Raw genomic sequence first — 13,780 nt, forward strand, 5'->3', positions numbered from 1 at the left:
AAAGTGTCCTCTTATTTTCTGATGCAGTTACCTCTGCAGCTGATTTATTTATTTATCTTTGTCTTTAGCTCAGCTCTGAATGGGTTTTGGAAAGTAGAGAAGAAAATCCAGTCTGCTTTTTGGGGGGCATTGGACAGCTGGATAAATGCAGGTATGTACATTTGCATATTTAAAAGAAAGACAAAAAGGAAAATAGCTTCTATAAAGAATAATGAAACTGATCTTAAACTTATAGGGCTATCTGTGCTATATCCATTTATTTTTCAATATCGTTATTTTAATTTTTGTTCGTTCCAAATGTTGCATGTGCTACTTTGGAGATTTTTTTTTAACTACTAAAATATGGGAAGTACAGTCTTAAGTTCCCTTGTAACCTCTCCTAGATATTCACCACTGTTAACAAATTATTGTCTGTTTTTCCAGATTGTACAAATGCATAACCAGAAGGATCATAATATACATGTTTTGCTTTTTTCATTTTGCAGTGTGTCATATACATCTTTCAATGTTGGGTCAAATAGGTTTTTTTTTTTTTTTGCGGTACGCAGGCCTCTCACTGTTGTGGCCTCTCCTGTTGCGGAGCACAGGCTCTGGACGTGCAGGCTCAGCGACCATGGCTCATGGGCCTAGCCGCTCAGCAGCATGTGGGATCTTCCCGGACCGGGGCACGAACCCGTGTCCCCTGCATCGGCAGGCGGACTCTCAAACACTGTGCCACCAGGGGAGCCCAAGGGTCAAATAGTTTTATGTCACCTTAACAGCTGCATAATATTCCTTTATGTTGGTATTCTTTTTTTTTATATATAAATTTATTTTATTTATTTTTGGCTGCATTGGGTCTCCATTGCTGCACGCGGGCTTTCTCTAGTTGTGGTGAGCAGGGGCTACTCTTTGTTGCGGTGCAAGGGCTTCTCATTGCAGGGGTTTCTTTTGTTGCAGAGCATGGGCTTTAGGCGCAGAGGCTTCAGTAGTTGTGGCTCACGGGCTCAGTAGTTGTGGCCTGCAGGCTCTATAGAGCACAGGCTCAGTAGTTGTGGCACACGGGCCTTAGCCGCTCCGCGGCATGTGGGATCTTCCCAGACCAGGGCTCGAACCCGTGTCCCCTGCATTGGCAAGTGGATTCTGAACCACTGCGCCACCAGAGAAGCCCTTATGTTGATATTCTTAATTTTGTTTACTGAGTGCTCTCCTGTTGGACATTGTATTTTTGTTTTCTATTTCAAATGGTGCCACATCTTGTACATATATAATTATGTATATTTGCCTGATTATTTCTGTAGGGTGAAAGTGTATAATACCATCTTTAAATTCTTCCCCCTCCATGTCTCTTTAGACTCTTAAGGACAAAGGTTTTTTCTTAAGTTATAAAGCAGACTAGCTACTTTGTCTTCCATCTCTATTTTTCATTGTTGGGGTGGAGTTGGAGGCTCAGTGTTGGGTTTTAAAACTTTCTTCCTTGATAGTTGATCTGAACCTTAAGGTAAGTTATGAGCTAATCTTTCAGCCTGGTCTCTGGAAAATTTTGATCTTCAGATTTATTTTGGAGATTAAACAAATAAAACCAAGTGCCTTTTAGTTTGTAGTATCGAGGCATATCTAGTTCGTGTCCTTCCTGCAAGTATCTCACCTCACCAGGGCAGCTAACGGACCAAGCACATGAATTTGTTGAAGAGAATTTGGTTAAGAGAACTGTGACTGTGGCCCTCCCTCCGTGACTTGCTTTGGGTCATTCTGCAAGCTCTGTGCTAGGCACTGGTGATACAAATATGAATGACACAGTCCCTGTCCTTAAGGAACTCAGCACGTGGGAGTGAGAGAGGGACAGACAGGTGAATAAGAGGGTTGTAATTCAGTGCGGTCAGTGCAGTGTGGTGAGTTTGAGAGAGGACATCTAACTCAGGAGGTGGGATGGAGGTTCAGAGGTGGCTTCCTGGAGGAGGTAATGTCCGAGCTGAGTTCTAAAGGCAATTGAAGTTTGCCATGAAAGGGATGAGGTGGGAAGGCACTCCTGGTAGAGGAATCAGCATGAGCAAAGGCAGGAAAATGAGATAAACGGCTTGGGGGTGGGGGTGGGGGGGTAACAAGAAGATGGCAGCTTTGTGAGTTTCAAGCCTGCAGTAAGAGGCCGAGAGTGATATAACATGAGATGAGGCCAGTGCGGCTATCTGGCCAGGTGATGGAGGGCCTCTGTTAGGAGCTTAGGATTGGTCTCTAGATTAATGGGGAGCCTTTAGAGGATCTGAGATGTGCTAGGGGGACATTACTTTGGGGGCTAAGTGAAGGTTGGCTTGGTAGGCAGGAGGAAAGTAGGAACCTGGGGTCAGGGAAATTGGTTTGAGGCCATTGGTGCTGGGGTGAGGGGGAGAAAGAACATGCAGGACTTTCCCTAGTTCCCCTCTCTTTTCTCACCATGCCCAAAGCTCAGTTGCTGAGGTTGGCTCGTTGATCCTAGTTGCTCTCCCCATTGAGGGCGCTCAGGTGAGTAACTTATTTGCAAGCTTCTCACCAGTGGGTTCTGACCTTTTCAAAGCAAAGCTTCTCGCTTACTTTCTGGTGCCACAAAGTGCTGCCCATCGTCCTGCCTGTCCGTGGGGTGAAGGGACCCGGCTCCACTCATTAATTCTCATGACCCATTCATGTGGCTTATGAACATGAATCGGTAGTCCTTTTGTGTGTACTATCTCAGAGCCAGCCTGGGCTAGGCTCTAGGGGCATGAAAATAGGTAAGGATGGTTAATGCCCTCCCCGAGCTTGCCGTTTACTGGGAGGTAGACATAAAAGTAAAAGTGTAATTTGTGCCAGTAGGTCTATTCAAAAGTTAAATGATTCCGGTAGAGGTAACAGGAATATTAGTAATGTTAACATCAGTGGTTCCAGAATGAGGCACATTTTTCAACTACAACTTGTGTGCAAATACAGAAAATAAATTCAGGTCATGTCTAAAATTACTCTGATTTTTGACAATATGGTCTTAACCATAATTCATGAGCGTGCATAATTGATTACTTCCCATGATTGTACCTGCTGTGAGCTCTGGTACATTTGATTTTCAGGGAGGAAAGAGGCAGGGGGAGGTACTTATCCAACACCATATCTTTCGGCTTGCTTACCTTCAAAACACTCTTTCACCACTTAGTGCTTTTAGCACATAGAATGACCGCATAGTCTCATTTTCCTTCCACTACAGTATTTAAATATAAAAGAGGACTGCAATGCCATGGCTTTCTGTGCTAAAATGAGGAGCTCCAAGAAGACTGACGTGAATCTGGAGGCCCCTGAGCCAGGGGTGGAAGTGCTCTTCTATCTGTCGGACAGGGAGCCCCTCCGGTTGGGCGGCGGAGAGTACACAGCGGAGGAGCTGTGCATCAAGGCGGCGCAGGAATGCTGTGAGTACCGGCAGCTGCCCAGGGCCCAGCAGGTCCCGGTGTCTCTGCCCCCACACCTCCACTGAGTGGAGAGAGGTGTGGGCTCTGGGAGCCATTCGTTCTGCCCTGCCTCTGCCACTGACTTGCATTTGACCTTAGGCCAGTGAATTTAATTCTGAGAGTTTCACTTTTCACTTTCTTTGCTGCAGAGTAGCTTATTCCTGCTCTGTCACTAATGAGCTACAGGGATACCAGGGAACGATGCTCAGTTTTCTGATTTCCCCTATATCTGTGAAATTGGAATAATATCAGCACTAAATGAGTGAAGCGCCTGGCACAAAGTTACAAGCTCAGAAGTGCCATCTCTCAATATATTAATTGTTTAAAACTTCTGAAAAGTGTGGTCTGTCCTTATGCTACCATGACCTGCCTCCTTATTGCCTGACACCCCCCTCCCTGCCCCCTGCCCCTGCAACGTGACACTAAGTTGAAGGGAGAAGTTAAGTGTCACTTTGTGGCTTGGTCAGATTGCCAAGTTGTGAAAAGGAAGGACAGTGAGGCTGTGAACAAGACAATCGTTTTTTCTTTTTTCTTTCTTTTTTTTTTCTTTTTTTAAAGTGAGGCTTGTCTTACTAAAGTTAGCCTATTGCCCTTAGAAGGTAGGAAACCAAACTGACTAACAAAATAAAGCCCTTCATTATCCTTTAAACTTGGAGTCATTGGCAATTTTTGCCTACCTGCTTTTAAATGACAGGTAAAGTTAATTCATAGAAACTGAAGATCTAATCCACGTAGATCACGGTGGTGGTTATACAACTCTGTAAATATACTAAAATTCATTGAACTGTACACTTAAAATGGGTGGACTTTATGGTATGTAAATTACATCTCAGTAAAGCTGTTTTTAAAAAATCCACTCATTTCATGATGATAGATTAAGTAGCCATGATGGCAGATAGTCTGATCCATGCTTTACTTATATCATCTTTAGTCCTCAGAACAGCTCTGCGGGGATAGTGTGGTTGTTTCAAGAATCAGCTACCTTGTTTGTAATACAGCTTGTCTAGAAAACCCATTTTCTTCCTGATAATGTCTTTCTGCTTAAAATGCTTTAAATACAAGAGTTCCAATAAAAGGGGAGAGGTTGGTGCTATAGGGAAGAATGTAGTAGATCCTTACTGACTAAACATAACACTAGATAAAGTTGGCTGAGTTACAGATTATTATGGGGAAAATGCATTAATATTTTAGAGTTACTTTGACTAGATAGCAGAGTAGGTAAGGAACCAGCTTTGGACAGCAGCTTTAAAAGTATTTGTAATTAGCAAAACAACTAGATGTAAATTGGTGTTTCTAAGGCATTTTTTCCCCTTTACCTTGAGATTTGCTGTATAGTGTTTATTCTCTTAGCCAAGCTTCTTGCCATCAGCATAGCAAGTATAAACCTTAGTTTGTTAGCAAGGATCATTTGTACAGAATTGTTGGGCTGCAGTTAGTGAGAGAGACAGGAATTGCTGCTAAAGGAGATGAGGGGGAGAACCTGTGAATCTGAAGACAGACACAGCCCCTGTATCCTGTTACTCTGGGCTCAGGGTCAATTTGGGGCATCAGTTTTTAAGCCCAGTCTGTAGAGATTGAGTAGTATCTTTTGTAACCAACTCAGGGGATTGTTGCAAAAATTAATAAATTTTAAAAATAGATGAATACAGAAATACCACAGATTCTTGTAGCTATTATTATTATTATAGTGCATGATGTTTTGGGGTCTGTATACTTCCTCATTTTTCACCAATATATGGTAAATTTTTGTTCTTTTAGCTCTCATTATTTGCCCCCTCAGTACCTCTATCTAGGTTTGAATGCCAGCCCTGGATTTTACTAGTTGAGTAACCCTGAATCAGACTAAATCTCAGTTTCTTTACCTGTAACATGGCAAAAATAATACTTAACCACATTAAGTGTTAGGAGAATTAAAAAGTAATAGATGTGTGTTAGCCTGATGCCTGATACAAAGCCCTCAGTAAATATTAGTATTGTTATTATTTTTCAGTACTTTTATATAAACGGTATCTTTCATCTTCCTATTTTTAAGTAGTAATATTGTTTGAATCAGACCTGTGGTAGAATTATAGACCTATCCATGATTATAGATAAATTATTCTTCAAATATGTATGTTTCACATTCAAATATGGATATGTATAAAGAAAAGCTAGATTTCTAGGCCAGTCCACAGAAGCCAATTTATGAATGAAAACCTACTGTTTACCTGAAACATAGTCCTGATAATACTGGATCCAAAAGCCATTTGCCATTTTTCCCAAGGGAAAATGCTCTTTGAAATTTAGCTCCATCTTCTCTGTTACATGGAGGAGTGTAACTCTGAAGGGGTAACTCCCAAATATCTTGAGAAGCAGGAGTTGAGGAGTTCAGCAGAGGCATGAAGATGACAAGAAAGCTGTAACTTCTTAACTTAGCGTGTGCATTGGAGAGAGTCCCTGCCTAGGTGAGCAGGGCCAGCCGGGGTCCCAGTCAGTGTCAGTCTCACTTCAGATGTCTGAGTTGGGAAACAAGTGCCAGCTACCTCATGTTCTCCCATGTTTTTTTGCTTTTAAGTTCATTGTAGCTTAGTTTGAGGCCTGACCACACATGAAAATATCAGCAGTGATTGATTACTTGCAATCGTTCTCCTATCTCCCCTGACACTTTCAGATTGCAGGTCTGTGTAATTTTAATCATGGGCTCAGAAGTGAGTGGAAAGGTACTCTCCTGGCTTCATCATCTCCCTTATCTTTTTGAACATTCTTGTATCAAAGGAGGCAGTTAGGTAGGGAGGCAAGGGAGCACTGTTGGACCACCTTTTGTAAGCATATATGTTCTTGCTAGTTGGCTACCAATAAAAAATATTTTTGATAACCATACAGAGTACTTAAGAAGTGTATTGTTATTAATGGCAATAGATTTTAATCACTGATAGAAATCACTTTGGTTATTTATTCTAACACACATTTCATGTGCTACTGCCAGGAACTTGTTCACATGTTTAATGTGTAATCACAGTGTGTTAGAACTGGTTAAACATTTTCTGTAGGAGACAGATTAGGGATTTCTCAAACTCTAAGAATGTTTCTCACTGTGATTAACAAGGTGCACATCAGGTGGTGTCTGGAAACCTCTCAGATGGCCTTTTTTTCTTTGAAGCAGGATTTGGTAAGACTCTGTCATAGACACTGTAATGAGAAATATTATTGACTTTCATTTTTAAATGGTTTTAACCTGGTTTGCCAGGAGCTATAGTATATATTCCTGGGGAGCCATAATTTTTTATTATTTTGTTTAAAACTGCCTGATTGAACATGGTTGGAAGTTGTATTTGGCTGTAAGAGGATGCGAATATGACATAGATTCTTTTTGGACAAGAGAATTTCTGGTCTTTGCATATGTTGTGCTTTGGAAACAGATGGCCAGATTTATCTGTCTTTAATTTTCCGATTGTTCTTTACTTTTCCCCAGGTATATCTCCTCTGTGTCACAACCTCTTTGCCCTGTATGATGAGAACACCAAGCTCTGGTATGCTCCGAATCGCACCATCACCGTCGACGACAAGATGTCACTCCGGCTCCACTACCGGATGAGGTATGGGTGCCTGCTGGGCTCCCTCATGCAGGGACGGGCAACGGTTAGCCTGGAGCCCTGATTCACTTACCAAGAAGTATTGTAGTCATTTTTATAACTTGTAAGTTTTGTGTTTGCTTGGTATGGGAAAGGGCTTCTTCAGTATTTGGAAAACAATTCAAGGTGAGTTTGACCACCTTCCTCTGCCACATTTTAGAAAAGAAATCATTATGATGCAGAGGGTATTTTGAATAGAATTAGTATCCTACAGCAGAGTTTTTCATTCAGTGAATCATGGATATGAGTTTAATTTAGTGAGTTATGACCAGGATTTTTTTTAAAAGAGAGAAATAGTTGAGGACAGATAATATCATCATATATACATATCCTAAGAATATTGTTTTTTAGAACTTCAGTTTGCGATATGTAATCTGTCTGTATGTACTAGGTCATGATAAAATAAATATGTTTCTTACTAAAAGTTGCAGCTAGAGAGCTTGAGAAACACTGCCTGAAGTGGAAACCTAGAAATCCTAGCTTGGTCTTGTTCTAAAGAGGTGAATGTTTTGATCCACTCCCTGAGGATTTTTATCTAGTGGGGCTGTAATTTTTCTTCTGGTGGGTACTTACTTGCCTTTTCTCCCATACTGTAGACTTTGTTAAATGTCACGTAGTCTCCCAAGGTGGCACAGGCAGTCAGTACTACCACTGTAGTCTCTTGAGTTTATAAGTGTGTTTGTTCTGTACCTAGAATTGAAAGTATGTTTGTTAGATACTAGCTAAGCATACTTTCACACGTATATTTAGCAGAGGAGCTTATAAATTCACCCTATTATAAATAGGGTGAATCATATCTGAAAAGAATCTTAACGTACATAGATGTGATTAAGTCAGTGGGTTAGCTCAAATGCTAATGGTACGCCGGGTCATGCTGGAAAAGCCCTGGATATCTCAGAGGCCCTCAGTATTTTAGCTGCTATTTACTCTGGGGAGTCAGTAGAGTTGTTACCATTCCACAGTGGCCTGGGTGTTTTTCTCAGCGGAAGCTGAACCAGATCTACGTTCTTTGATAATCATCCTGGGGCTGACTTTCCTCTTCTCTCTGTACTCACCCACGGTCTCACCTTAAGAGGAGAGGTGTGTGTCACGTGAGATTTCACGCCCCAGATTTAGGGAAACATTCACCCCACCCAGTTGAGCCTTCCGACTATATTTGGATTTGTTTTTCAGAGTGTAATCTAGCTTTCTGTGGCCTGGGGGTTGGCTATGTGACCCAGCATTGAAACATGTATTTGCAGCTCGAAGTCTAGGGAGTGGGGCATCTCATTGAGTTCTAGTTCTTTCCCTCTAGGTTTTTCCACTTGGCTCGGAATCTAGAATGGTAGAATCTGGGACTTGGAAGACACCTGAGTTTGCCTGATTCAATTCTTCCAGTTTTTTAGGGGGAAACTGATGTCCAAAAAAGAGAAGTGAGTTACTCACAGTTACACACATAGTGAATTGTCTTGTTAGCATTAGAATCCTCTTTGAGGCCTTCGTCTTTGCTGGTCATGTGACTGCCTCATGATTAAAAGCTGTCTTTGCCAGCTCCCTGTTTATGTTAGCTGCCAGGAAGTGCATGGCTGCCTCATTTTTGGCACCTTGACTTTGTACCTGACATTGGGCTTCAACAGGATATTGCTTTGTTACCACAAGCTCTTTGAACTTGGAAGAAAAGATCCCACCCTAAGCTAAAACATTTGCATTACAACAAACTACATAATTTTGAAACCTCAGCATCTCACCACTAAAAAAGGTGTAACACGAAAATAAATGTTGGTGACTATTTCAGTGGAACCCCAGCTCTGTGTTCTTGTACTTTAATTATAGTTTTCTGCTTTTAGATAATTTTGATAGCTATTGTTTTGTAATGTATCTTAATATAAGACAAGCATATTCTTTATTCCTTTTTAAGAAAAAAAAGTTTTCTTGCTTTATCATCTAAATGAATTTTACTCTCCATTAGTAAAGTTCTATGGAAGCCTGAAGAGAATTCGTTGTATATAATAGCTGTACACAAACTTAGAATATGTCATCATCTGTAATATAATTTTCTCAGAAACTTGCAAGGAAGGCATATCTCTTACTGGCAGGTCTGTCTGTCCCACCAATAAGGGGGATAATCTTTCCCTCCCTCCTTCCTTCCTGCAGTGTTCTTCCACATCATTCTGCAGAGGAATATCAGCAGCTGTCGTACTACATTTATTTAGATCATTCTTAATTTTTTTCCTTTAGCATGTTGTAGTATCAGGAATTGGCCCAAGTTTAATAATTAATTTTGAAAGAGGCACACAATTTCTGTCTTCAGTGTACTTACTAGTTTTGTCTTATTAGCGATTAGGAAGATGTTGATTTTTTTTTTCCTTGAAACATTCCCTGTTGTTACATTTATTTATTTTTCTTGAAGTGTAGTAGATTTACAATATTAGTTTCATATGTACAACATAGTGATTCAGTATTTTTGTAGGTTATACTCCATTTAAAGCTATTACAAAATAGGGCTTCCCTGGTGGCGCAGTGGTTGGGAGTCCGCCTGCTGCTGCAGGGGACACGGGTTCGTGCCCTGGTCAGGGAAGATCCCACATGCCATGGAGCGGCTAGGCCCATGAGCCATGGCCGCTGAGCCTGCGTGTCCGGAGCCTGGGCTCCGCAACGGGAGAGGCCACAACAGTGAGAGGCCCGCGTAAAAAAAAAAAAAAAAAAGTTATTACAAAATAATGGTTATATTTCCCTGTGCTATGCAATATATGCTTGTTGCTTATGGAAGATGTTGATTTTGGCAGTTAAATGATCTAAAGTTTTTTTTTCTTTTTATTGTCTTATTAAATAGAGAGCTGTCAGCCTTTGACTATAGGCAATTTCCAGAGATCCAGCCTTGTTTTAGGCTTCCTTCAGCCTTTCTGTAGTGGAGAAGCTGCACATTGCCTTATCTTGTCTGAACATCTTACCTAAAGGCTTCCAAGGCAAGGCTAGTCTCACAGGGCTCAGACAGCAACCTCAGAAAATGTCCTTCTTCAGCCCCGAGAGAGTATGCTGGGCCCTGTTAGCTGCTCTCTTAATCATCCCATTTAGACCCTCTCACCTGCCTCCTCCCAGGCAGACCCCCTGGAACTTACAGTAGATCACTAGATTATTGTATGAATGAAGAGAACTCTCCATTTTGGATTTCCCTCAGCAGTCAGAGGAGTTGGCCATGGCCTTGTCCATCTTTTTCTGCCCCAGTGTCAGATTTCCTGTGTCTGCTCAGCTGGTAGGGCTGGTTCACCTCTTACTTTCTGCCTGCTTGGGGCAACCGATCCTGGAGGAGTCCTCCCCACCTTGCTCTGTTCTTCCCTTGAAGAGCAGGCTCCTCAGCCTGGGGGCAGCATGAATTCTGGCCTCTTTGTCAGCTGAGAGCCTCAGGCTTCTACTCTCACGTGGGAAGGTGCGGGGACAGTCCTGCAGCTGTGGTTTATGGTGCATGTGGACTCTGTGGATACGTGGCTCTTTCTGTCTGAGAGAGAGATGCCAAAGGCCACAGTCAAATTTTCAGTCATTTCCGTGAGTTTTGTGGAAGATGGGCTGTATAGAATCACTTGAAAGTTGTAAAATGTTGATTTTTACCTTTAAAGTAACTTCTTATCCATCCTTTCCATTTTAATTGCTACTTCTTGAGTTAGGTCATTCATTTGCTGTTTCTGCATCCAACAAGCATGTATTAAGCACCTGTTATATGCCAGGTGCTGGGGATTTAGTGATGAGCAAGGCACTGAGGCCTCTGCCCCCACAAACCTCACGGCATTGCCCAGGCTGCTGCCTTAGGCGCCTGCTTGTCTCTTGGCCTCTCTCATTTCAGTCCATCTTCTGTGGGGCTTTCTTCCAGTGGGATCTTGCCTCACATCAGTTTGGCTCAGTCTTTCCTCTGCCTTCTGTGTATGGTCCAGACTCCATAGCCTGATATTTATTTATCCTAGTCCCAACTCCCTTCCCCAACACTTTACCCTTCCCTGCCACATCCCCTGGCAGTGGCAGCAACTTCTTCCTCCTTGGTACTCCTTTGACACCTTATCTGAGACACTCATGTTCAAGAAAAACTTATCTGTGAGGCACAATGCCTTGGGCTCATGACGTTATTAGGGGTCCACAGAAGTGTTTTAATTTTATTAAAATCAGGAAAAAAAAAATCCAGCTTGGATTATATTCATCTTTATACCAACATAGTTGTAAAATATAACTTTAATATTTTTTTTTATGGAGGAAAGGAAAACTGTGTGGGGTCCATGGAAGTCACAGTGTAGCCCTATTTATGAGATGTGCCCCCTGGATTTAACTGATTGGCTACAGACAGGGAATTCACAGCAGGCAGGGACTGTGCCTGAGAACCCCTTGTGTTCCAGAGCCTGGCCCAGGACCTGGCATGCCCTAGGCTCTGCAAATAGAGCTCACTGACAGATATCTGAGTTTAACGGCAGCTCCTTTTTGGGAGGTTTTATATGTTCCTTCTCCATGCCGTGGTGGTTTTTCATCAGCACATGGGCATGTCAAGGGAGAGAGACCCAGGTACCCTCTGAGTCTGTAGCCTAGAGCTGGCCTGGATCAGCTTGGCTCAGTCACTTTCACACATTCCAGAACTCATTATGTTTCTCTTACAGATGGCAGAGGAAAGTAGTAGTGGAGGAAACAGGCTTGTGGTCTTAGGTGACCTAGCCTCTCGGAACCTCAGTTTTCCTCATCTATAAAATGGAAACAGTGAAACATACCTTGTACAGTTGCTGTAAGCATTAAATCGCATAATGTATATGAAGCATTTATTAGTTCAGGGCACTGCAGCTGATGCTTGTAGTAGTGTTTGTATATTTCTTCTGTTTTAAAACTTTGTTCATTGTAGGATAAAAAGTGTCAGTAACAGCCATCTGAGAATTAGGAAACACTGCTACATTAACGGTATGTCTTGACTGTATGATGAAACTAGATTTCAGAAATGTTAAACTGTGAAATAGGTCTTGGATTCAAGGCAGGCTGGCGTTACTAACAGTGGAGGGAGTTGCTGGGCTAGCATCTAGTTCTAGACAGCAGTGTTTTCCTATCTAGGAAGACGGAGTGGAAATTACTTTGTGATTTTTAAGGAAGTCACTTTATCTCCCTGAGTCATAGATGAGGTTCTGGCAGTATGCTCTTCACAGAGTGCTTGTAAGAATGAAAAGAAAAGGACCTTATAAACAGTGAAGCGCTACACAGATGGAAGGTCTGTTTGTTTACTTCTCAGGGAAGTTTAACCTCTGGCACTGATCGCTCTGGGTAGAACCAGGATGCCTCTCCCACGCATGCCAAGGTCCCCTTTCCCACAGTTAACATGCATCTTCCTGCCTTACAGGTTCTATTTCACCAACTGGCACGGGACCAATGATAACGAGCAGTCAGTATGGCGACATTCTCCAAAGAAGCAGAAGAATAGCTACGAGAAAAAAAAAGTTCCAGATGCAACCCCTCTCCTTGACGCCAGCTCATTGGAGTATCTGTTTGCTCAGGTAAGATGTTGGGCCCGGGAGAGCCTGGAGTTTGTGGGGTGGGTAAGACATGGTAGGGGTCAGATTCCCTGGCGCAGCCGACCATGGTGGCAGCTAAGATGCTTTATGGCCTGTTCCATGGGTAGTTCTCACCAACCCTGGACTTGCCCCAGGTGAGGAGGGGGAAGGCAGTTCAGCATCCAACCGGCTGTTTATCCCACTTGTGGGCTTTTTGGGCTTTACTTCTTCCCCATTCCTTTCTTTTTCCCCCCTCCTACCATTTCAGTTTGTGTCTACAGTGCCTCCTGTGCAGAGAGCAGAGGGGAGCTATAAGTGAGGGAAGGTGTAGTTCAGCAGGGCTAATCACAAAGGTACTTCTCAGCAGTCACAGAGAGGAAGCAGGTGGCCACTCTGAGTCACACTGGTGGCAGGGTAGAACAATAAGACACTAGAAGAAAGCCAGAAAGAGAGGTTAAGTCACCTAAATTACATTACCCTGAGATAACTAACATTTTTGTATATGTGCTTCCTGATTTTATCATGCAGATATGTATTATGCACTATGTAATTTTTGAAAATATGTTATTGTTCTGAGTGCCTGTGTACTTTTTGCTAAGGCGCTGCAGAAACTGTGGTGAACAAGGCAGACATGGTCTCTGCAAGCACCAGACATATAATCGAGTTGGACAAACAAAACAAGCAGATAAAATGATACATAGATAATACACAAGAAATTGTGAAAAGTGCTATGAAGAAAAAGGCCTTTGTCATAGAGCATATGGGGAGGGAGGTTTGAATGGGGAGACCTAATTTAAATAGCGTGATCAGAGAGGATCCCTCTAAAGAGGTGGCATTTATACTGAACTTTGAAGAATAAAAAACTGTCTGCAATTCTAAGGGAGGAGTAGAGCAAAGCTTTTCAGAAGCAGCACTACTGACACTTTGGGCTGGTTAATTCTTTGTTGTAAGGGATTGTGGAATATTTATCCACACCCCTGGCCTCCTCTCCTTAGATGCCAGTAGCACCAGTGTAGTGGCAGTAGAGTTGGAGAAAAATGGGTGATTCTGAGATTAATTTTGGAGATGGATTTGATATGATTTGCTTATGAGTTGGATGTGGAAGGTGAGGATATTTGAAGAATCAAAGAGAATTTTGAGATTTATTTTGGGCAGTGTTTGGTAGATAACGGAGTGATTCCCTGCATAGGGAGACTGGGAGCAGCAGGCTGGAGAAGGGGTGGGAATTGGGAGCTCTCTTTTGGGGACACCTGTGAGA

The 13,780-nt window shown here is 42.4% G+C and overlaps 1 protein-coding gene across 3 annotated transcripts in view; it reads left to right on the top strand.

Annotated features, from left to right (window-relative positions):
* The window catches only part of JAK1 (Janus kinase 1), a 139,168-nt gene that overhangs the window by 86,097 nt on the left and 39,291 nt on the right, over positions 1–13,780 (top strand). For all 3 annotated transcript variants that reach the window (XM_022581222.3, XM_089921463.1, XM_022581220.3), the window contains 4 exons: positions 69–151; positions 3,188–3,386; positions 6,877–7,000; positions 12,372–12,525. In XM_022581222.3, the coding sequence (XP_022436930.2) occupies positions 146–151; positions 3,188–3,386; positions 6,877–7,000; positions 12,372–12,525 (483 nt within the window). In that variant the 5' untranslated portion in view covers positions 69–145. The remainder of the gene's footprint in view (positions 1–68; positions 152–3,187; positions 3,387–6,876; positions 7,001–12,371; positions 12,526–13,780) is intronic.

Source organism: Delphinapterus leucas, chromosome 1 (genome assembly GCF_059928025.1).
Source record: "Delphinapterus leucas isolate spDelLeu-1000000601 "Yukka" chromosome 1, BTC_Dleu_Yukka2, whole genome shotgun sequence".
Classification (NCBI taxonomy): Eukaryota; Metazoa; Chordata; class Mammalia; order Artiodactyla; family Monodontidae; genus Delphinapterus; species Delphinapterus leucas.